Below are 22865 nucleotides of genomic sequence, written 5' to 3'. Positions count from 1 at the left end.
CTGCTGTCCCTGATCCATGTATTTTAACCTCATAACTGAGCTGGCTTTTAACAGTAAATTAGCAGCAGCCTGTGCTTTTTACGTTTTATCTTTGCCCATCCTCCAAATTAAAAAAAAAAAAAAATATTTTGCCATTTTACATTCCCTATGACTCGTAAAGCCCATTATCTTTCCCTACATTAGCAATGACCATGAAAATATTGAAGCATTTATGAAATGAAAAGAAAAGAGACATTGTTTCTTGTATTGACTGTAAAGATTTACCTTTGCAAAATTTCTCCTCATAGGGAATTCCATCTTTTGGATCCACACCCTGTTGGAGGAGAGAAGGGGCAGATGATAGTATCTATCTAGTGCCTGAAAATGGCAATACAAAACAGAGGCTGAGAATTTAGCTTTTTTTGAATGTTTGCCTGCAGGAAGCACTGCATCATAATAACGATGCTTTCCATTACATTATTTTAATGAGTATGTGTACATTTAAATTAATTACAATAGCTGTAGTTTAAATAATCTTAAGCATCAGTAAACAAACGCTCATAACTGCTTCCCCTATGTTTCCTTAGTTTTTAATAAATACGGTTTTATTACTTGGAATATCAAAGGCAGTAAATAAATAGGAGTATTCCCAATCAGTTAATAAACCAGAATAAATAAAAAAGAAACATTTGCAGACTAATTCAAAAGAAGGAAAAAAAGAGACGCAGCATCAGAAAGGAAGTATAAGATGCAAATTCATTTACTTACCCATATGCCATTGCAGTTAGAGTCACTTTTCACATCCCAATTATCAGGACTAAAACAAAGTTACATAAGGATATACAGTGTTACAGAAAATGAAGCAAAAGGGACTTTTGAGGAAATCAGATCCTTCGTGCCATTTTTCACTAAGAATACAAAATAATTAGAAATTCCTTTCTGCACAGAAGGGTGGGGGGTTTTCCCCCATTTGAATCCAGGAGAGGCAACTTTTTGTAGCAAAATGCAAAATTAATTTAAAGATGATACTGGAAGTTGCTGGATGAAACTTACCCTTTTATTCTGCATATTCACTTACGTGAAGTGAACAGGGATAACGAGAAGGGTCTAAGACAACAGACCCTTTTTCCCTGCCTTTTTGTTGCTTTTAAGTGTTTGCTGAAATCCACCAAAACCCTCGCTCCAAATTCAGTGCGCGTAATGAAGATTTGTTTTGGCCCGTAACACAGTAGGATTAGCTCAGGCCTCTTCTACAGGGAGACTCCATCTATTCAGTCTGGCACTACACATGGACTCTGTAAGCCCATTTCTGCTAATGCAGGTGTGCTGCCCAGGCTGGTGGCATACAATTCTTCCAAACCCATGCCCTCAAAATCATCTTATCTAGTCACAAGCCAGTGAATGCCTATGCTTTAAAATCAGTCCTGGTTAACAACTTCTTAACAAACCCATGGTACAGGAGAGCTCTATTTTTGAAAGAATATTTTGAGCTCAGGATGAAATAGCAAGAGTGAGGTACCAAGGCCATGTTATTACAACTGGCTGTGCTCTCCATTTCAGGTGTGCCTGGAAGTCCATGCTCAGGCAGCTGGGAGGTATTCACCTGGAAGATACTCACTTAGAAAGGCACATATTTAGCTCAATGTTTCCAGCAACTTAACATGAGGATTGGATGCTGGAGCTCAGCAGCCAACCATGAGCACCACTGTTTTGCCCTCCCGCCCTGCTGCTCCCTAAAGCAGGCACAGCCCGCGTTAGCTCAACTGGCATAAGGCTTGTAAGCCCCAGCGGCTTGGTTTCCATCCCCATCTTCGGTCTGTCTGACCAATTTTGGCTGCAGATGCTTCAGAGAAAGGAAAGAAACCTGTGCACCACCCCTGCTAATGCACCACATCCCTGGTCTCGATCATCCCCTCTTGTCCCCAGCACAGTGAAATCAGGCAGCCAGCAGTGGCATGCTCTCTTAGATTATGGCCAAAACCAAATCTGGAGCTCATTCTTCAAGAAGTCACAATTATTAGGAAGCCTTTAAAATCACGAAAAGTTTTACCGTCTGCCAGGGTACACGGTGGAGTTTTTGTCATTGCAGTCTCTGCCTCGCCAGTGATAGCCCCTCAATGTCTAAAAGCCAGGAGAAGCACACAGATAGGATGGTCATTGCTATGCTTGTGTTTTCAGTTTAAAATATCCAAAATGAAACTCTAATTCGAGGTGTAAAAATAAAACCCGGTAAATGGGTTGTATTCCAGAATCCCTTTGCTAGGCTTTAATAAATGACACCTTGCATACTTTGGTGCAGAAATAAGACAAGCTGGCAATTTAATTTAGTTTTGTATATGAATTTACTTCAACTCTTATTAACTCAGTAAACAGACCACTCAGCAGCAGAGCAATTTGTTTCTGCAGGGAGCACAGCTTTATGTGTGCATGTCCCCAGGTGGCATAAATGAATGATTGTTTTTTTCATCCAGAAAAAAAAAACCCACCTTTTATGAGAAAAAAACCCCTTCATTCACTTCATTCCTATATCTATTTTCACATGAATGAATAAGGCTTTTCAGAAAGTAGGAGGAATCCTATAGACATTCTTATTATCATGGGATCACTGTACCAAAGGAAAGGCTTTACTTACCGGGAAAGTACTAAATTTATCTCCATCAAAATCTTCAAAAGGCAGTTTATTTCTTATAACACTGTAAAAAAAAAAACAAACAAAGTGTTAACATATGGAAGGGAACCTATTCAGAAAGAAAAAAAAAAACCATGGTAAAGCGTGCAGAACAGATAACAGCTGGCACGTTGTTCATGGCTCCATGTTCACTTTTAGCTCTGTGCTTGTACTTCAGCAAAGCGATTCCGTCCGAAGGAGCAAATTTTGATTTATTTCAATATCTGCTGACTGAGCTGTGGAGGTGAGGCTGATGGGCTCCTGTATGGCTGCAATGCCAAACCTTCAGTCTCTAAAACAAACCAGGACATCAAATCTGTGGTAAAAGTAACTATAATTTTTTTGGAAATAAATACTACACTCAGCCTGGCAGATCTTGCAAATCTGCCAGATATGAAAAACTAATGGAAGTTCTTCTACCTGGGAAACAGCTCCCAATAGGGCCTCATGCTGATGGAGACCAACCTCCTTCTTTTGTTAAAAACAAATGGCAAATATCCTTTCTCATTTTCATCCCTCAAGTCTTTACACCGTCTCTCTCCTGTTGTGTTCAGTCTAGAAGACTCAGTTAGCATGCAAGGCTGCAGCTACATGTATAAAGAAAAATAATGTTATTTTACAGGCTAAAAGTGGGTTCAATATGAAGAAAGACCGTACACACTGAATGCACAGGTGGCCTCACGCTTTAACTGAGGATCAGAGCCTTATCTTGCAATATATGTGTGTAGACCCACAAACTTCTCGCCATGCTCAAACATATTTGAGAAAAGTATTTTACCTTGAATTGAGCAGTGGAGACCTGAGCCCTCAGTGGTCCCCCACAGCGCTTAATTACATTAACCTTTGAAAATTACATCTTTTTTTTTCCATTGTGACTTTTGTTTTCAGCAACCCTATAGGTTTGAGCAGTACCCGAAGCAGGTGTTAAAATGATGGTGTCAGCTCTGTGCCGCTTTTGTTTTAGCTGGGACATGTATTAGCTTTCACATGGTGCTGCCCAAGCGTGGCATCTCTTTTTGGCTACAGGACAGAGCTTAGCTCACCTATATTGAGCAGCCTTTCATATCTGGCCCAGTGGGCAGCACTCTTTGAATGACATGCTAGTCAGCCTTTCCTTGGAAAGTTTTTTCTGAGTTTTTTCAACCTCCTGAACTCATAAGAGATGTTGAACCTGTCTCAGCGAGCAAATAGGTGCAATGAGGATGGATTCCTCAGACTGCATGAGCATCAGGATAAGAAAACACGCAGAGAAGACAGGTGGCATGCACTCCTGGTGGGGCTTATAACCTTTAATCTGTCTGTGGTCAATGATTTCCACATGCTGCTTTGGGCTACCTCTCTGGTTCGGTTGCAAGGAATTGGCACAGATCCAGACCAGCTAAAATTCCAACTGCCAAACAGTTTTTTGTAGGTACAGAAAGAAGAAAGAGAAAACCAAAGCAAGTGAGAGTCCATGAGAAAGAGATCCAAAGAGTTGCATACATTCGATCCAACACGTTATACAATTTGATTCCTTCTTCCACTGTCTGAACTCACCAGATTATTTGTCCTGACTTACATTTCAAAGGCACTTAAAAGACATTTCATGTTAATCAATCCATTCCAAATAAACTCCTGATATTTGCAGTTTCAATTAAATGAGCAGAAATAGGTGAGCAAGTTAATCTTGGAAGTCAAATCAGTCAAAATATACTGCTGATAGTACTGATTTAGTCTTAATTTGCTTGAATCCTCCAACTCATTGGAGTACATTGACAAATACGCTTTAGGAGTAATAGCCCAGCTGATGCCCTCAGCCTTTCTCAGAAACTGACTCAAAGTCAGCACTGCCAGAAGTTTTTTTCCTGTCCACCATCCACCCGGCTTTCTTAAATACCTTGAGATTCTCCTACATGTTGCAACTGCCACTTAATTCGTGTTCCTCACAGAGTTATATAGGTGCTGGTGGCTTCCTGTGCTGAGCCATGGGCACCACAGCTGGGTGGAGAAATGAAACGGAGGAGTGTCTTGGGCTCAGGAAACCTCAGGAGAAATTGGTTCCCTCTTGGAGGTGGTGTATCTTTGAGTGTGTCATATATTTGACCTCTGCGACCTGCTAAAATTACACAAGTATTTTAAGTGCTGAAAAAGCACAGGGATCCCTCTGAGGAATCTTGCTTACCTGAACTCTGTGCAGCCTCCCTCTGTGCTACCTGGACAGTGGTTTTATGAAGGAAACCAACAGAAGTAAAGTATAGGAAGCTTTGTTAACTGAGGATGATTTTTGAAAGAAACAAATGTACCGTATTCTGTTTCTGGTTAAGGATTGAAAATTTTATACATACTATTTAATCTTCTCACACAGGTTAGCCAGAAGAGGAAATGCACAAACACTTGAGAACCCCGTGAAGCTTTTCTGGAGGGGAAGAAGATAAAAGAAGATGGATGCATTAGTTCATAGTGGTGGTGTGGCTTGGATATTCAGCATCAGTGAAGTCCAGAGCTAAATCATGTATTTTCTGCCTAGAAACATCTGAAAACTCCAGTGATGCCATTAAGGATGCTACATGCCAGTGGATTTAGACCTGACACAGCAGTCAACTTAAGGATTTTGACTGAACATTTTACAAACCAACTACTCTTGCTTCAAAGAGCTGTCAAATTAAAAAGGAATGAAGAAGCTCCCATGAAACTGTCTCCTCTCATGTACCCAAGGTCTGGGTTTTTTTTTTCATTCTTTGTAAAAATTACTGTTCTTATGTTCAATAAACATGATGGTATCTGACACTTAGTGCAGAACTAGTGAAAGGAACACATCGTGAGCCATGAGGCTGGTTTCTGCACACTCAGGGAGGGGTGGATAAGTCAGAGGTCAGGAACAACTCCAAAGAGAGGAGAAATGGGAGGATCCAGCACGTGCATAGAATGGCCTTGGTTTTTTAATGAGATGTTTACCTGGAAATTTCATTACTACATTTTATCTTGGCCAAATGTGCAAGCTGTGAAAGACAGCTGCTGCAAGATAATAATTTTTTCAATATTTTTAAAGTTTGCAATATTAGTAGACCAAAGCCATGGGCCAATCCAGCTGAGGTTCCAGGTAGCCAGGTGGCTTCAGAAGCTGAAAGAGACCTTCCCAATGAATGTTCACGTTGTGGAACCATTGCATTTTGCATTGGCAGCCAATTCCACAAACATGCTGCTCGTGTGGTGGCTTCACTGTAAGTTCAGGTGCCTTTAAACACTGAGGACATTCAAGTGATCTATAAATACAGAGTGCTAGTCGGTGCACAGTCTAATTAACTGTATTCACGAAGGCTGCATTCAGCATGTAAATATGGAGCAGAGGAGCAGATGGGCATACTCGTAACTTTATGCAAACAGGGGTAATTATTTATATGGCCATAGCACTTAAGAGCTCTGTCCTTGGATCAACTCCCTTGTGTTACACACTTTATATTCACTGGAAAAAAATTAAGACGGTCCTTGCCCTAATGAGATTACAACCCAAATCTAACATAAAAGAGAAGATAAAGGTTGGATACAGCTCAGGAGAGGACAACGAAAGGCTATTACTCACCGTGAGGGGCAGTAACCTCAGCATATAAACTCTGAGTGACAAAGGAGAACTTCAAGGCAGCACTGCTGGGCAGTGAGGCCACCGTGTGCAGGGCATTGCCCTGCAGCTCCAGGGAAGGCAGAGATGTGTGTGTTTGGACAGGTAGCAAGGGGTGATGGAGATAAGGGTCTCAGACTGCCCAGAGCAGGAGGTCAGCCACAGCAATATGTCACAGCCAGGATCTCTGTGTGGAGAGAAGGACTGGGGTAACGAAGAAGGGATAGAGCCCCAAGCACAAAGATGGTAGCCAACATTTGCAGTGGTGGCTGAAGTGACCAAGCAGCAAGGTGAAGAAGAAAAAGGGTAATACCTTGTGGGGGAGACCTACAGTGGAGATGGAGCTGTAACGGTGCCCTTTCTGAAGGATGCAATAGAGAAAACAGAGGAAAAAAAGGAGGAAAATCCAGGAGACAAGAGAGAAGAAACTTGCAAAAAAAACCCCTGCTAATTAACTCTCTTCAGTGCCGTCCAACACACTCAAATGACAAGGCTGGCGTCTCACCAGCTTGGAGGGGGCCATGAGGTGGAAGGGGTATTGGTGGAGTCACAGGAGAAACCAGCAGACAATCACAGAAATGGATGGAAATTGCCAAAAGCAGCCAGGGAGTGGGGCCTTTCCTTGAGCTGAAAGACCAACCTGGTCCCACTGCTGAGGCTCCAGCTGCCCTGCACTCTTCCCCATCCCTCTGCACCTCTGGCTGCCTTGTGGCTATGTCCTGCAGCACAGTAGGGATGAAACCCTCCTCCTTGCTCTCTGTGTGTGCATATGCATGTGAGGCCAGGTAGGCAGAGAGCATGAGAGGCACACAAGCAGGACGCCAGCTTTTCTCGGAGAGCTTTGCAAACCTATGTACACCTTCCTGGAAAGAGGAGGAAAGCCAATTCCCCCCACCTCCTCCATGTAGGACTAATCCTACCTACAACAGCACTAGAGGCTCTTAAAGCTTTCCATCAGGCTAAGATCTGCAGTGTTTTCATTTGAGCTGTCAGCTTTTCACTTCAGCCTAAGTCACAGCATGCAAAGTCTTTGAAGTTAAGGCATCTGGAGCTGAAAGTGCACCAGAAAGAAAAACTACAGGGCTTGCAAGAAATATATACATAAATAAAGCCTCCTTTCATTCTGCTCACAGACTGCATGTAAAGTCTACCCTTTGCTGTAAGTAGAATAAAATCTTTCCTGCCTTTTCCTCAGCTAGTCATTTGAAAATTGTTGCCAACTAGATCTCCATTAGTTTTAAAGGAAAACTATCCTGTAGCCCCAGAGACTGCCTAACTTTGGTAGGAACAGTTGGCACGATGGTAACCTGGAAGTGGTATGGGTGATGCCACAGGTGAGCAGGCACTACAGGGTCCTTCCCAGGAGAGCCTGGCTACAATTGCAGTATGTGTTTTGGGGCAGAAATGGGTTACTTGTGCCTGAGTAACGTGAATGGGTGAGCAGGAGACTGGTTCATGCTCCCCTCTGCCTTGCAATTCCCTTCTGCTCCCTCTGTGGCTTCTCACTTCTCCTGCTGCCAGGACGCGACTTGCAGGGACCATGTAGTCACGGCAGGATTGCACACATGGCGCTCACTCTTATTAAATGCTACAGCCACGACTCTATTAATCATTCTTTCACTGCTGTTGCCCAAAGATGCCTCTTAGTATCTTCTCCACCCATAAGAAAATTTAGAGCTAGAGGTGCTCGCAGTGATTGATAACAGCAGTATTTTATTAATTGTCTGTTAACATTCCCTAATGGCATTTCCATAATTATTTTAATTGATTTTACAAAAAAGAATAATTATGAGTCCCTAATGCTTGTTGGTGTTTGGTTTAAGCCAGTCGCTCACAGATGGCTCACTACTTTCAATGAATGAAGACATTTATTAGACTTTTTTCGGGTTGTTGCCACTTTCACTGCATCTCTACATCTGGAAAATACCTTTTCTTTTTCCCAAATCCACAATGATCCTAAGAAACGCCCAGTAAATATGAACCCCTGGGACCCAGACCAACCTCCCATTCCCTCTACCAACAGCCATAATCACATCTCCTTTTTTATGCTCACACACAGCTGCCAAGCAAAAATGGGGATAGCTAATTTGCAAGAACCTCTTCAGAAGGCTTTCCCCAAACATGCAATAGGGCAAAAGCAGCAGATACGGGAAGATTGAACTGATATAATTTGGTATTTCTGTCCAGCATCAGCCAGAGCATAAAAGAGGTCAGGTGAACGTTCTTCTCTCTCCAGCAGTGTGGATGCAGAGATGTTCTACCACAGACAGGGCACTTCTGGATCATCAGCCACACATTCAGGTAGGCAACCCTCTCCCAAAGCAGCGAGAGCACCTCAGCTGCTTTGGCCTTTGCTCACTGGTACACACATCTGCCTGGGAAGGTGAAAAAACCCTGATTTGGCAACATTCAGGTTGTGCAGGTGATTTTCTTACTATTTCATCACATGCTGCCGCTCTGGGATATGGGACTTATTCAAGCCTGATACATGCTGTGCTCTCTCCTAGAGATCTTTCCTTTGTGTTTCCTATTACATTGTTTTTCTGGATTTGAAATTAACTGTAATCTGGTTGAAGGGGAATTTGAGAGATACAGTAATGCCTCCAGAAATGTTGTTATTTTTAATTTTCTAGGTTTAAAATAAGTTTCAGCAAGAGTCACTAGAGGAAACATGCTAGGAATAACTGCAGAAGAAGCCAAACCAACCACATGATACTGGTTTTAGTTTGAGCTGACCTTGTATTGTGCAGTTATGTAGGTTTAGAAACACGTTTACTGGAGCAACACAACTATGACCTTGCTGTATATAGCCAGGGCACAGTCTGCTTGTCCCTCCCGCTGGTAAATTGGCAACTGGGAGCAGGAAGGGGTCAAGGGCATTGCAATGGAGACTGAGAGAGGTATGAGGGCATTGAGCAGCTTTGGGGATATGGAAGAGTAGAGGCAAGCTGGAAGGAGACCCCATTGCACCTAAAGATTGATGCCAACCATGCCGTGCTACCCAGAAGAGCCTAAAAGGACACGGCATGTTTGGTCCATGAAGGCCAGACAGACCCAGCCATGCAAGGGGTGCAGCCGAATATGCCAAGGGTAGAAGCACACACAAGGGAGCAAAGGAGCCCTGTGTCCTGAGGGGCAGCACTGCACGCTGATCCCTCTTCATCCCTGCACCTGCATCCAGGCTCTGGCTAACAGAGAGGGTCTCCTCGACTCAAGGCATCTTGCTGCAGGTGTCAACAAGGGGACTTGCACCCAGCACAAGGGGATTAGACATTTCATGTAATTTGAGTGGAAATCTCAGGCCATCAGTAGCACAGTGCCGAATAGGAAGGAAAATGAATAAGATCCTGCTGGATGCTGTTCTGCAGGAGCTGAGACCCGTCTCTCCAGCGCATTATTTATTTCCCTGGCTCAGCAATTTGGCAATTACCCAAATACTAATTTCCCACCTCAATCTTCATTTTTGTGAGTAGCATCAAAGTAAGAATTCATGAAGAAGCAATATCTATAATTTCTTCACAAACAGCTAAAACGTTTGCTCTGCATTAAGTGCCTGAAGACAACTGGAAGCAAAACCTATGGCTAAGCTGACTCATATAAGTGAACCCAGCAGAAAAAAAGCTGCCCTTCCCTTCTCTGCTGCCCGTTAGAGATTCTCTATAAATCTGAAAACTGGCGGAGGTGGGAAGATATCAAATCCCAGTTTTCAAGTTCAAGAGGCAAAGGCAGCCTCTCACAAATAAAGGAAAAATATGCAGAATTTGCATTTAGGCCATTGCTTGAGTTCAGACAACCCCAAAGTGCAGTGGCTGTGCTCTGAGGCAGTGGCTTGATTCATGAGGCTCCCTCTTACATATGCCCCCACAAGGACAAGGCAGGGATGATAAGGGACAAGGAAGAAGCATGAAACAAGGAGGAACAATAATAAGCACCAGAAGAAGTTTGAAGGAAGGCAGGAACCTTCTCTGGGTGGAAAAACACAGGGCAAGGCTGAGTGGGAAATTCCTGCTTTTGTAAAAGAATCTAAACAAAATCTCTATCTACTTATATTTTGTTTTAAGGCTGGCTGCCCCACCAAAGGCAAACTGGGCTAGTACAAGCAAGCATCTCAGCGTGGAGCTAAACTGTGGTGCTCACAGATGAGATCCTCTGCTGCTGCCTGAGTTTCAGACATAAATTTATGTCTTGGATAGATACAGAGAGTTATCCCTACTCTACAAGCAGTCTGCATTTTTAATGAGGTTTTTCTCTGCTCTCCCCATATTTTAGTATTTTCTCTCTATTATCTCCCTCTCCTTCTTCCCAGTGTCACCTGATAGACCAGGTCCTACACCAAGCAGGAGTGAGCCAGCATTCAGTTTAATTACCTGATCAGGTGGATTCACAATCAGGCAAAATAAGCAAGGACTCATTTCTGATAAAATGAAAGTATAGTGTAAAACACCCTAATGCCACTGATTTCTTACCAAGTCCATGGAAGTCTTCATAATCCTTTTTGCTTTTCTTATTGCAGTACTCAGCCCCACCTAGAAGAGCAAGAACAAAACAAAACAAAAAAATCAAAACAGGTCAGCCTCACAGTATCCTACCAAATTTTCTCCCTATTTCCTGCCTTTTTTTTTAAATATATCAGTCACAGGACAAAAAATGATGTATGAGTTCACAAAATCATCATCAGTTACTTTTTATTGAACTAACAATCAATTATCCAATCACCCTTTATGAAACTCCAGTTGCAAGAGTTCATTTATTTTGCTCCAGGGCATCATTTATTTCCTAAGCAAAAGTCCAGATCAGTTGAAAAGCTGAGATTCATATCCTGACTGCACTGTGTGAGCTGCAGAGCTGCAGAGGACAGACTTCTCCAGTGATTCCTCCTGAAGAACAACTCATTCATTAGATGGCCAAAAAAAAGGGTTACACGTGCAATGTCAGTCTGACTTGCCGAGAAGGGTACAGAGGAAACAGTTGGTCTTGCACTGGTAAGGGTTATTACATGGCTGAGGTTCATCTCAGCAGGGGAACAGCTGATATGCTGGAAGGTACAAAACAGGGAATAGAGTTTGGAAGGCAAATCTGATGCTTAGAGTCTAGGAAGGTTAGCTTTTTACTCTGCAAATACCTGCCCTGGAGGGCAAGTTCTCACTGACAGTGGCAAGGTTGTTCTTCTGTTGGGTCCATGAAGACTTGTGCTGAAGCAGCATTTGGGGATTCCTCCACAATGAGGATATTTACACCTAAATACAAAGTAAGAGTGGGAGAACTATTGCAAGATCTTGGAAAGACGTCCTTATCAAAGGAGAAGAGGTTGGCCATCATAAGGCCATGGGTTACAGAATCAGCTACTGGTGATACCCCAATAATTCCTCAAATCCCTTTATACATATGGTCCTCGAAGGAGGAGAGGACATTTTGTGCAAGGGGCACCATCTGTGAGTGTGAGTGACAGCCAGGGGCCAGCATCGCTGGCAGCAGGACAGATGTACCATGAGTGGTGCAGCAGGGCTGTGGTCAAATGCACACCGACAGCCGCTTGCCACAGCCAAGAACTGCCAAGCACTGCCAAGGTCCTGCTCTTGAGCCTTCCTCAAGGCTCTGCCATTGCAAAAACCTCAACCAATGCATTTTTGCAGCCCACCTGGGTCTACAGCCCTGCGTCCTGCCTGGCTAAATGCTGAGGCATGGGGAATAAGCAGGGATTGTTTCTGCACCATGCTGTTAAGTGTCTACCCCTGGCCTTCAGAAATTTGTCCTGTACAACAGCACAGAAGGACCACACTGGTTTGCCTGCCATAAGGACTCTTCCCAGTCACGGAGGTGAGGAGATGCTCCAGATATGCTCATGCAGTCCAAAATGTTCAACAACTGTATAATAACTCTGATGAACAACACTTTCTAAACCCAGCTACATCTTCCTATGGCTAGGAAGAGATCTCACAACTTCAGTTTAGGGGAAAAAAGAAAAAAGACGGCCACAGAGGTCTGGGAGGGTGATTTAAGTTTGTACTATGGGTCCCCTGCTCTTGAGGTGGCCATTTGCTGACTGCCCCTGAGATGAGCTCAGCTTGCAGATTTAGGTGCAAACTTCAGGTGAAAGCATTTGCTTTTGTCAGGGTAACACTAGTGTGCTTACCCTGCTGCTCCTTTTTCACTTTTGGACAATATCTTTCCATCTCATTGGTGATAATTCCCATATGCTGTCCTACATTTATTATGCCATTTATTTATGTTGCAAACAGTCATATCTGTGAGGCAGTGTCTGTGTGATGGCCTCTGTCCTTCCCCTCAGCACTCAGCATGAAGGCGGCTGATAATACTGCCCATTTACTATCTTTCAGGAGGAGTAACGGCTTTTGTTCCATAGGCTTTAAGGATCAGTAAAAATAAAATAAAATTTTAAAAGGAGATAGAAATTAATTACTTTTGAAAATGTTTCAAACGGAAAGAAAAATCTGGTGTATCACAAACACGTTAGCACCTTGTTTCTGATCAAAATAGTTAGCAAGGACAAACTGCTCTGTCTGACCATGACCTGCCGTCAGTCCCTCCTACAGCCCAGCCTAAGGACATAACTGCTGGCTTAACTGAGGGCTCCGAGGTAAAGTTCAGCACAAGTTTATATTTATCAGGCTGGAGCTATGGCAACTCAACACGGGGGAAAAAAAGTATGCTTCGCCAAGTGATAGCATTAAAGCATTTGGAAAAAAAGAAAATATCCCTCAAGTGATGGCACCTTACTGAACAGCGGGCATGCCAGCTTGGAATATTAAAGCAGCATATATTTGCATTTAAAGCAACCGTTACTGACATTTTTTTGCTGGGGATAAAATTTAGCATGTCATTATAAATGATTTAGGCAGTGATCAAAGCAGATTAATTAACTGTGGTACACAAGGGTCAGAAATGTATAGTGAACAATATAAAGGGATAAGGAAGAATAAGCATAAGCAGCAAGGAACACAGACTTCTAAGTTATTATTTTTTAATATATGTGTCACATTAATACATGTGCTTAATATCTGGTTAATTCATCGTGTCTATAGTATTATAAAATTCTGGGTACGTCACCAATAGATGAGAGATGCTAGGAATGAGCCAAGACAGTTTCCTGGTTTCCTCTCCCTGGGCAATTGCTTCCTCCAAACCCCAAACATTGCATTTACTACAGTTATGTTGTACATTACCAGCTGCTGTAGTTTCTGCAATAAAATAACTTGGGAGACAGCTGAAGAAAGTGGCTTAGAATTGAGTATGATAGATGAAAAAATTCCAGAGAAGTAGGATTTATCAATCCCTTTCTGCTGGGCAGGGGAGGAGAGACTCTTGTTCTCAGCAGCAGAGCAAGAGAAATGCACACTGGGCAGCTACAGCAATATTGCGCACAGAAAGCAGAAAGCAAGGGGGGAAAGGCTGAATGCCCCCTGCCTGCAGATAATGCTCTCTCTGAAATGCTTAGGATGAGATCTTCTCCTGCTGCAAAAGTTATTTCATCCAGGACTTCAGGGTCAGCTGTAAAGCTGAAACACCCATCCAGGCGAAAACACTCAGTTTCATGGACCACCTGTAATCCCTGGTTGACACCAGCATGACAAACCTGCCACCAAAGGCCATGCAGCTCACACAACCTCTCTTGCTAAGCAAGCAGCCTCCTCTCTTTCTTACAGCTCCTCTGCTTCCTCCGCTGCTGAGGAAGGGGCTCCCTAGGCTCCAGCAGCTGATGGACAAACTCACAGCTGCTGCCGGAGGGTGTGCGGAGGTCATGGGGAGCAGCCAGCCCCATCTGCCCAAATGGGCACAGCCCTGCCACCCAGCGTACACCAGATACCCACATCATGGATGGGGCAGGGGGATCACTGGGATTTCATTCACTGCCTTCTTTCAATGCTTTCCACAGAGCCCATGTATTACCAGTAATGAATTTTTTGCAAACAGACCTATTTCTCATCATAAACAAACACACAAACCAATTCCAGTTCTCATTTATCACCCTTGTTAGCCAGCTCCTTCCCAGGAGAGCGGACATTTACAAAACACTCCCAGCTTTCCCTTCTAACTCATTTTCATCATCATTTTACTAGGAATATGCATAACAAGGTACCAAAACACTGCAAAGCTTGATAAACACCACTAGCAAAACACATTTGTTCAACGACTCCCACTTTTCAATCTGCAGATGGGACAGCCGGACCAAATGATATGTGTCTGGATGCAAAATACTGACCTTCCCTGCAAGCCCAGATCTAAAACACACAAAGGCTGACTCTGTTCCTTTTTCTCAAAGGGCAAGTCTCTGTCTTCTGCTCATTCTGCTCATTTTATGCCACTTGTTTCTTTTGGACTTGGACTCTGTGTGTTCTGGATTCAACATTTTGGTTTACTTTTTCTACCTTACCTCTGCAAAACACAGTCAGCATCCATGAGCAATGCTTCCTTGTCCTCACATCATGAGGACATCCTTGCCATCATCATCATGACCAATGGTCACCTCTGAGACTTGTTTTCAGAGGTCATGCCTGGGGCAGCATCTGCATTGGTATGACACAGCTGCACACAGCAACCTGCAACCCCCATGGCACCCTGTTTTCTTTGGGTTTATTTGATGGAAGCTTGGGGTTGTGTGGTTTGGCTTTTGGGGTTGTTTGCTTTTTTGGTTTGGTTTTTTTTTCCTTTCATTTTATTTTGTGCCAATGAAGAGGAACAGGGGAAATGGTGGGAAACAAGTGAAAAAGGAAGAACTAGTGGCTCAAACTGTGCTTTCTGCTATCACTCATCTATAACTTGTCTCTTCAGCGCTCAGTTCTGACTGCAGCAGAAACAACTCACATTTCAGTAGATTTACCTATTTCCAAAAAGAAAGGCTAACAGGAGGGCATCTTCCTCCCCAGGACCTAGCCTGCCTCCCAGATTCTTGCTTTGCAGCCTGTGGTCTCAAAAGAAGGAAACGGGTCTCAGCCACAAGGTCTGCCTTGGGCTGGCAGCGTGCTCTCACCAGGAATGCAGCAGCACTCCCACCCCACAGCCCAGCTCTGCCTCACCTCCCGGGAAGCAGTTCGCATCTTCACTGAAAGAGAGAGAGCGATGAGAGAGAACAGTGGGTGTATTTATATTTTATGAAACCTCAAAGGGTTTCTTCTTTCCAATCAGACATGGTTGGCTCCTACTCTGTCAAAGAACAGGCTGGCCGCAGTAATGTCTGTGAGGGATGTGGCTTTTGCTTTCTACAAAGTCAGTGAAAGACCTGATGGAGGCGACATGAACCAGCTTGAGTGCTTGTGGCAATGAAGCTTATTTTGATAAGATAAAATGTCATTAGCATAAATATGTATATTTTTTCTGATGTAAGATGACTCCCAGCAAAATCCTGCTACTGGAGCTTAAGTTAAAATCTGCAGCCACAAGGTCTTTAACAATCCGGTGCAGAAAAGTGATGGGGAGCAGAAGAGGCACTCTGAAAGGCAGAAAGAGAAGTACAAGTTCCTTCCAACACAGACCGTTTAAGAGATTGCCAGCAGCAGGACTCCAGTGGTGTAGTCAAGCCATTACTCTGGCCCCAACAAAATCAATTAAAGTACTGCCATTTAACTGAACAGGCCAGCTGGCTTAAAACAATCTGCAGACAGGCTGAGAATGATCTCCTGCAAACCTGCTTGCTCCTGGGGCCAGAAGGGGAACTTGGTAGGCAGTGCCTAAAACACCTCACCCTATTTCAGCCCTTTCCACTTGCTAGAGAAAGGTATCACAGGACCTTGTGCAGAAAGCCCTCTACCATGTGAGCTAATAAACTTTTTTGAAAAAACATCTAGTCATCCTAAACCAGCCAGCTTGGATACCTGTACCCACTGTCACTGTTCTGGAGCAGTGCTGAAGCCAATGTTAGAGTATTTGCTGTTGATGCAGTTTAAACCACAAGGCATATCACAACAGCTTTACAAACTGCCCGGTTTTCAGCTCCCTGTGGTAAGCCTACACTTCCAATGAGCAGTATTATTTTGCTTCCTGACTTGAAGGACTCCCAAGGTTGCTACCCTCATACCAAAGGTAGAGGAGAATCTCTCACTGGGCAAGAAACATGCAGCGGGAGAGCCTACACATGTGCATCTCCCTGCGTTTGCAGCCCTGGCCCAGGTTCTGCTCTACAGGCCACTGGTGGCAACTCGGGACTCACAGGACCCCATTACGAGTGACATCTGCTCGTACAGCCCTTCTGGTGATCCAGAAGTGCCCCTTCCACTCTTACCCACCAACGTCAGGGGTCTGCTCCTGAAACTGCCCACGCGCAGGGCAGCCTGCCTTGCCCAAGCCCCCAGGGACCCGCTGCAACGGGGCTGCCCTCACTCCGGTTAGGTGCTCTTCTCCTCCAGCTCCGCACTGGAAGCATTTGTGCTCTGTGCGAACGGAGCAATATTTTTTATTCATAATTAGAGACAAGTCTCCTAGAATAATTGCGGAGTGCTAATGGCTCCAGGCAGGTTGGCAAAAAAAAATTAATTTGGGCTAATTTGTCAGAGACCAGGGAAGTATGTAATATAATGCACGTATCATTTACTCGGCTTGCAGCGTCTCCATTATGTAGATAGTTTGCAAGGCCTCTGAAGGAGGGGCTCCTTCTTCCTCAAGAAATGATCTCACTAGAACAACATCACAGAAACAGAACAAGATAAACTATAGACTGAGAAAGCAGCTACACACTGATATTTACTATCTTAAAGGCAATTAAAACCTGAATATTATAATGCCTTCTAAGGGCATGTAACTCTATATTTATTTTACTCCCTCTGCCAGTACAAATATGATACTAATTCTGGGAAAACGGGTCTCCAGAATTCTAAATGAATAAACAAAGTACCTGAAAATCAATAGAGTTGAACAAAACAGTCATTAGTATTAAAGTCTTGTTCAAACACTTGGCAGGGGACTGCGCCAACATTTGCAGGTTCATATAACTGAAGTGATCAATCAAATTACAAACCAAAGAAGCAAATGTGAGGTAAACTGCATTTTATGCATTTTTGTCTCTGATTGTATATTAATTTTTTCACCCATAATTCATCTTTACTCAGGCTGACTTGTCACAGAGTTACTGTCGACAATTTATCAACCACTTGAGCATAACTCTAAGCACTGCTCTTCTTCTCCCATTTCCCCCAGCCTCCTCATGCTGTCTCTGGGCACCAGACAAGCTATAAAGAAGGGCACAGTAAGGGCAGAAAAATCATTTTCTTGGTAGAGTTCCCTTATTCCTGGCAAGAAACACACCTTGACAGAAAGGGATTTAACTACTACTTGGAAGGGAGAGGATTTGGTTGAGCCAGTCACTCAGATGGACAGCCTCCAGGTCATGCATATGAATCCAAATTGAGTTTAAAAAACAAAAGGGAAAACCACCGTCTTCAGTTGTTTTCCTTGCAGAAAGCGCAGCCACTGGAGCTGCTGCTGGAGGTGGAAGGAATCAACAGCTTGGTCTCTCACCTGCTCTGAGAGACGGGAAGAGCTACCAAAAGATTTGACAGCAACCCCACGAGTGGCATCTTGTCCCCTCTGGCTGATAGGCCAAGCGTTTCATCATAGATCTTCTAATTTCTGCACAGGAGCCAGCTCAATTTAAACAGCTCTGCTTTCCAGACTTGTTAGCCCAGCTCACTGTGCAGCCACGGAGAGTCCATCCCTCTCTGCAGTTTGTTGCCTGCATCCTCTTTTACTTCAAGAAGCACCTTGTACTTCTGCTACCAGGAGAAGGCAGGGTGCAGCTTGGTGTCTACTTCTCTTTACTCCCCCCCACAACCAAGTGAGTCCATATGAAAATCTAATTCCCAGGTGGCAGTGTGGTGTATGTGCAGCTGCTATTGCTACAGCTCCTGCTGTCCTCCTGGGTGACCTGTGACACTGGGGGCTGGGGAAACCTGCCAGCCTTTGTTGTACCTTTACCTTCAGGATTCCTCATTTAAATAACAATTATTTTTTTTTAAAAAAAAAGGCCCCACAGTTATAGACAGGGTCTTTGCTGCTCTGCAGGGGAGGGAAAAACCATGCAGTCACCAGGGCAGAAAGTGCTGGAGACTCATGAATGTTTGCAGGGTGAGTAAAGACCTGGCAATTATTCCGGGAGAGCTTGCAGTAGGGTAGCTCTGATGTACCTTGGCAAAGGGTGGAAAGACCCATGAACTGTTTTACCAGTTCAGATGCAGGATTCCTGAAGCAACCCATTTGATAAAGTTTGGGCAACATCCTGGTGGAGTTAAGTTAGTGTGGGTCCTCTCTGCTGTCTGCACTCTTCTTCTTTCGCCCTTGCCTGGTTGCACACCCATATATCTATGCTGGCATAGCACAGAGCATACTAGTCATATAGAACACACACCTGCTATAAAACAAATGTTACTGCCATTCTTGGAAGAAAAGTGTTTCTCCAGGTCTTAATGTCAGCAGAACTAAATCCATCTTGGAGATGAAGTACAGCTCACCGAAGCCCATAAAAAGGCTTCGACTGATTTCAATAGCTGTTGAATGAGGCCCTGTGTAAAACCTCTTATGCAAACCTATAGAAATCGAACATGTCTTTATCCATCAAGATGCAGGGAAAAAGGTTTACAAAAATAGATGCCAAGTGAATCACTGGCTTTTCGACACTGCCAAACAACCACCATCACTCACAGGTTTTAGTGTGACCGGGGCTGCATGATGACTTGTAAAAAACAAACCAAAATTCCACAACCAAAATAATCCCCAAACAAACTAGACACCTACACAGATATGTATGTGTCTGAGTAGCAAAGGTCTAGGGCATGCAATCAAGTTACTGTGGCCTAACAAATAACTGTACATCAAAAAAGCAGTGGTAAATAAATGTTTCCAGCCTGTGGCAAAAGATTCTGCACGTTAGCTTAAGCCTCTTGCACTGGAGACTAATCCAAGTCAAATAGCCCTGCATTTGCATCGGGTAACTGGTGCCTACACAGGCTGCTACAGCAGATCAAGCAACGTAGGTCTAACTTGTCACGCCATGGTAAAGCAGTGGTATCAAAGAACCTCAGCTGAGTATCTGGTTTGGGGCTATTGTACTGCTTAACAATAAAGTCTGGAGAAAATAAGATTTTATTTGCCCTGCTCTTCTTCTCTGACTCAGGCTGGTACAAGAGACTTTGGCCCTGTAATTCCCACTTTTCAACAACCATGTTGTTGATGGTCCACACAGCTAACGTATTATGTACCATTCATTCAAACGGACATTTTCTAAAAGTGTCCAAACTCACAATGTTGACATTTATTTCCCAGACAATGCATGTGTTCTGGAAGCCTCTGTACTGTTCAGTTGCAGCTTACAAGACCTTCCACAATCAGTAGCTTTGAAAAAAGCGGAAAACCAACTCACCTTTGGAGGAGGGTAGAGATGACAAAGTGGTTGTCCTGGATCCGGTTTACACAGCTTCAAGGAATGGCAGACCACATCGGCATTCATTTCCTTGTCTATGCTGAAGGAAATGGTGCATAAACAAAGACTGTTATGTTCTTCTGAGTGCTTGAAAGTAGAAGGTATTTCCATGGGAAGCTAAATCTCCCCAACACCAAACAATAACCTTAGCTCGCTTCACCGTGGCTCATAATTGCTGCTCATACAGTGTTGGGTCCTAACAATTTTCTGCCACAGCATCCTACTCAGTGTTTAAAATTGGATCCCAGGATTATGAAAAAGCACCGTGCTTTATATGCAGCACCTGAATCAAATACATTATGACTGTTTTTTAATCAATCGTAAGTCTGACAAAGATTTAAAGGTTAAAGTTAACGGATATGCAATTTGGCACATATGAATGTTCAATCATTAACTCAAGAAAATAGCCAGAAATCCTTCAAAGATCCTTAACCTTTAATCACCCAGCACAAGCGTTAGCATTGTTTCTTTCTTTTTGGGACACACCTCTGGTCTAATCAGGAATTAAATTAAAACGTTTGATTATACCACTTCTTAGTCCTGTAAGCACTTTGCAGTCCCTTGGCTAGTTTTAAAAATAAAAATAAAAACCCTAGAGAGGAAGAAGGTCTAGCAAAAGCTCTGTTAATTAAACTAAGAACTTTCAAAGAGGAATAAAATGACCTACATTTTATTTTTTCAATTTCATTACTTAGGAGGTTTCCCCAAGAGTGTGCATCAAGGTCGGGGCTGAGAGGATGTAGGGGTAAGGTACATTAAGGGTAAGGGAAAGTAAGAGCCAAGCATTACAGTAGTGTGACTCTGTAGAACCTGTGCACACACACACGGGTTATTCAAATTCCTGCCTCAGCCAAACAAGCCGAATTTCAAAAGGTAATTACATCAGATGGGCCTGATCTGAGATTCAAATGGAGTATGAAAATGGTTACCAGTGACAGTCTGTGTTTATTCACTCAGGAATAGCTGTGCCAAATGCCAAACCAGAATTACTCTCAAGCAATCTCTGCTTTAATAATAACACCATGATTTTAAGAATGAAACCCCTACACTTCGACAGCACATCAGTACATGTCAAGAACAAAGTAAGCAAAGATCTGAGAGGATGCAGCAATACTTACAGTTCAGCTATGTGCGGTCCGTAAAGTTCAGCAAGTACATAACAGAAACCTTGCAGTGTTTCTAGGAAACATAATTTTTATAAAGTAATTGAGCACAGTGAAACTAGATTTGTAACAGTCAAAATACAGCAGGCGTTGTTCATTAAGGTGAATGCTGCTTTATCTTTACCTTAGGGGAAGGTGTGTGAATCTCCGACCTCAGCACGGCACCAGAAAATGGGAAAACCTGAACTTCTAACCTTGCCTAAAGCCCTTCTTTGGCTTTTGACAAGCCACATGGTAAAGGCTAAAAAGGATAACTAGTATTTTCTAAATGTTCTGAGCATGGCATCATGGAAAAGTCAAAACATGCATGCCGTAGCATCTTCTAAGCGGTTTAAACAAACAGCTCAGTAGGCTTGCAAGAAGAAAGAAAACAAATACATAACTCAAAGCGCAGAAGGTGATGTAGGGCTTGATGCTACTGCTAGAGCTGCCTTGGAGCTTCTAGGGGGTTGTGAGAATTAAAAGAGTATGTTTTGTGTAGAGCAGGAGCTGTGCAAGAGTAACTGCATTCAAACAAATATTTGACATTTTTCATCTGGCTTCTTTTCACAGCCTGTAGCCATGTGACTTTTTGGGATGACGGCTCAGGTGGCTTTCTTTAATCTGGGTAAAGTATGCCTGCCATAAGACAGCTCATCAGAGATTTCTTTAAGGTACTATTGTAAAAAAAAGCACTTCCTGCACCCGAGCAAAGACACTTGTGGGAGAGATTGAATACAGGTAGGGCATGGTGGTAACATTGGTCTGATTGTTCCCACAAAGGAAAATTGACTGTTTCTTGGCCTGAACACATGAGAGCTGGTTAACCATGCACGTGTCCTGCAAAGGAGGTGTCAGGTCTTGTTTTGGCAGGGGTGGTGGTGGGAAAAGTCGTGAAGAGGCAGGCTCATACAAGCACAGTGACAACAAACTTGCAGCTTCTGAGATTCCCGAGATGTTGTTTTCTCTTGCATCTCTATTACTCGGACAGATAACTATCTGTACTTGGGGAAGAAAACATACAGCGTCCTCATCTTTCCCCAAGAAAAGCCTTAGAAACCCCCAAAGCAACCTCTCCCTTCCAACTTTGGGCTGAATATTCAATTCTAACCAGTATCAGGCTGCTCATGCCCGGAGCCAGGGATCTGGTGCATACAAGGTGGGTAGTTTTGTTTTGGGGAGGGCACAACACCTCACAGCTCTGACCCCATCAGTGGGCCTGGGTGTGCACTCACTCCCACAGCTGCTCTCCTGCCAGGACTACAGGCAACCTGGCTGGCAACCTGCACCCAAGAAAGGAGGACTGGGACCAGAAAGACATAGCAGGGAATGAAAAGACAATTTCCCCAACACTCTCCTACTCATAGGGTGTTGCAGGCAGCTTCTGTAATTACGATAGCTGATTTTTCTTATCCTATGCCAGGTGTTTCATTTCAATCAAATTATTAGCTTCATTTCTTTGCCTCCTTTGCCACATAACTTCTCTCTATTGGCTCTTTAGAAGCAATCTGCAAGTTAAAAATTGGTCTCCTGGCTAGAATTAGATTTTATTCTTGTTCACCTAAAAGGAAAGACATTGCAGACATCAATAACCCTGCATTTGGTATCATTGCTGATTAAAACAGCGTCTGATGAAGCTTGCCAGCAGGGCACCTGGCTCCCTGCAGTAGCCCACGGGAGAAGGTGGCTGGCTTCCCCAGCGTGTCCCCAGTGCATCGCAGGCCATGGTCTCCATAAGAGCTTCCCAAACCAGCTGGTTTCCATAACGTTTCTGGCCCTGAAGGAGCCAGCTGGCTGCTGTAACCTGTACTGGTGGCTGTGAGGAGTGGTGGATTTGGCTGGCTGTCAGCTCTGGGGAGCTGATGGTGGGGTCTGCTGGTCACGCTGATTTCCAGGCACTGATTTCCTTATGCATATAGGAAGCCTGACATGTAATTATCCTAAGGTGTAAAAAATGATGGGTGGTAAGAAGAACAGCAATAACATAATATTATCATTGAGCCCATAGAGCCCTCTTGGAAGATACAGATGCCATTCAGGCTTTGGTTTCCAGCA

The 22865-nt window shown here is 43.7% G+C and overlaps 1 protein-coding gene across 1 annotated transcript in view; it reads right to left on the bottom strand.

Moving 5' to 3' along the window:
• Nucleotides 1–22865, bottom strand: part of AOAH (acyloxyacyl hydrolase) — an 80542-nt gene that overhangs the window by 39959 nt on the left and 17718 nt on the right. Inside the window, exons 4-11 of the mRNA XM_005242197.4 lie at nucleotides 20787–20847; nucleotides 19609–19708; nucleotides 10709–10768; nucleotides 4972–5042; nucleotides 2612–2672; nucleotides 2030–2100; nucleotides 748–796; nucleotides 265–313 (exon numbers count right to left, since the gene is read on the bottom strand). Coding sequence (XP_005242254.2) covers nucleotides 265–313; nucleotides 748–796; nucleotides 2030–2100; nucleotides 2612–2672; nucleotides 4972–5042; nucleotides 10709–10768; nucleotides 19609–19708; nucleotides 20787–20847 — 522 coding nt within the window. The remainder of the gene's footprint in view (nucleotides 1–264; nucleotides 314–747; nucleotides 797–2029; nucleotides 2101–2611; nucleotides 2673–4971; nucleotides 5043–10708; nucleotides 10769–19608; nucleotides 19709–20786; nucleotides 20848–22865) is intronic.

This window comes from Falco peregrinus, chromosome 5 (assembly GCF_023634155.1).
Source record: "Falco peregrinus isolate bFalPer1 chromosome 5, bFalPer1.pri, whole genome shotgun sequence".
Lineage (NCBI taxonomy): Eukaryota > Metazoa > Chordata > Aves > Falconiformes > Falconidae > Falco > Falco peregrinus.
Note: the sequence above shows the minus strand (reverse complement) of the source record. Positions and strands in the feature narration are given on the sequence as shown.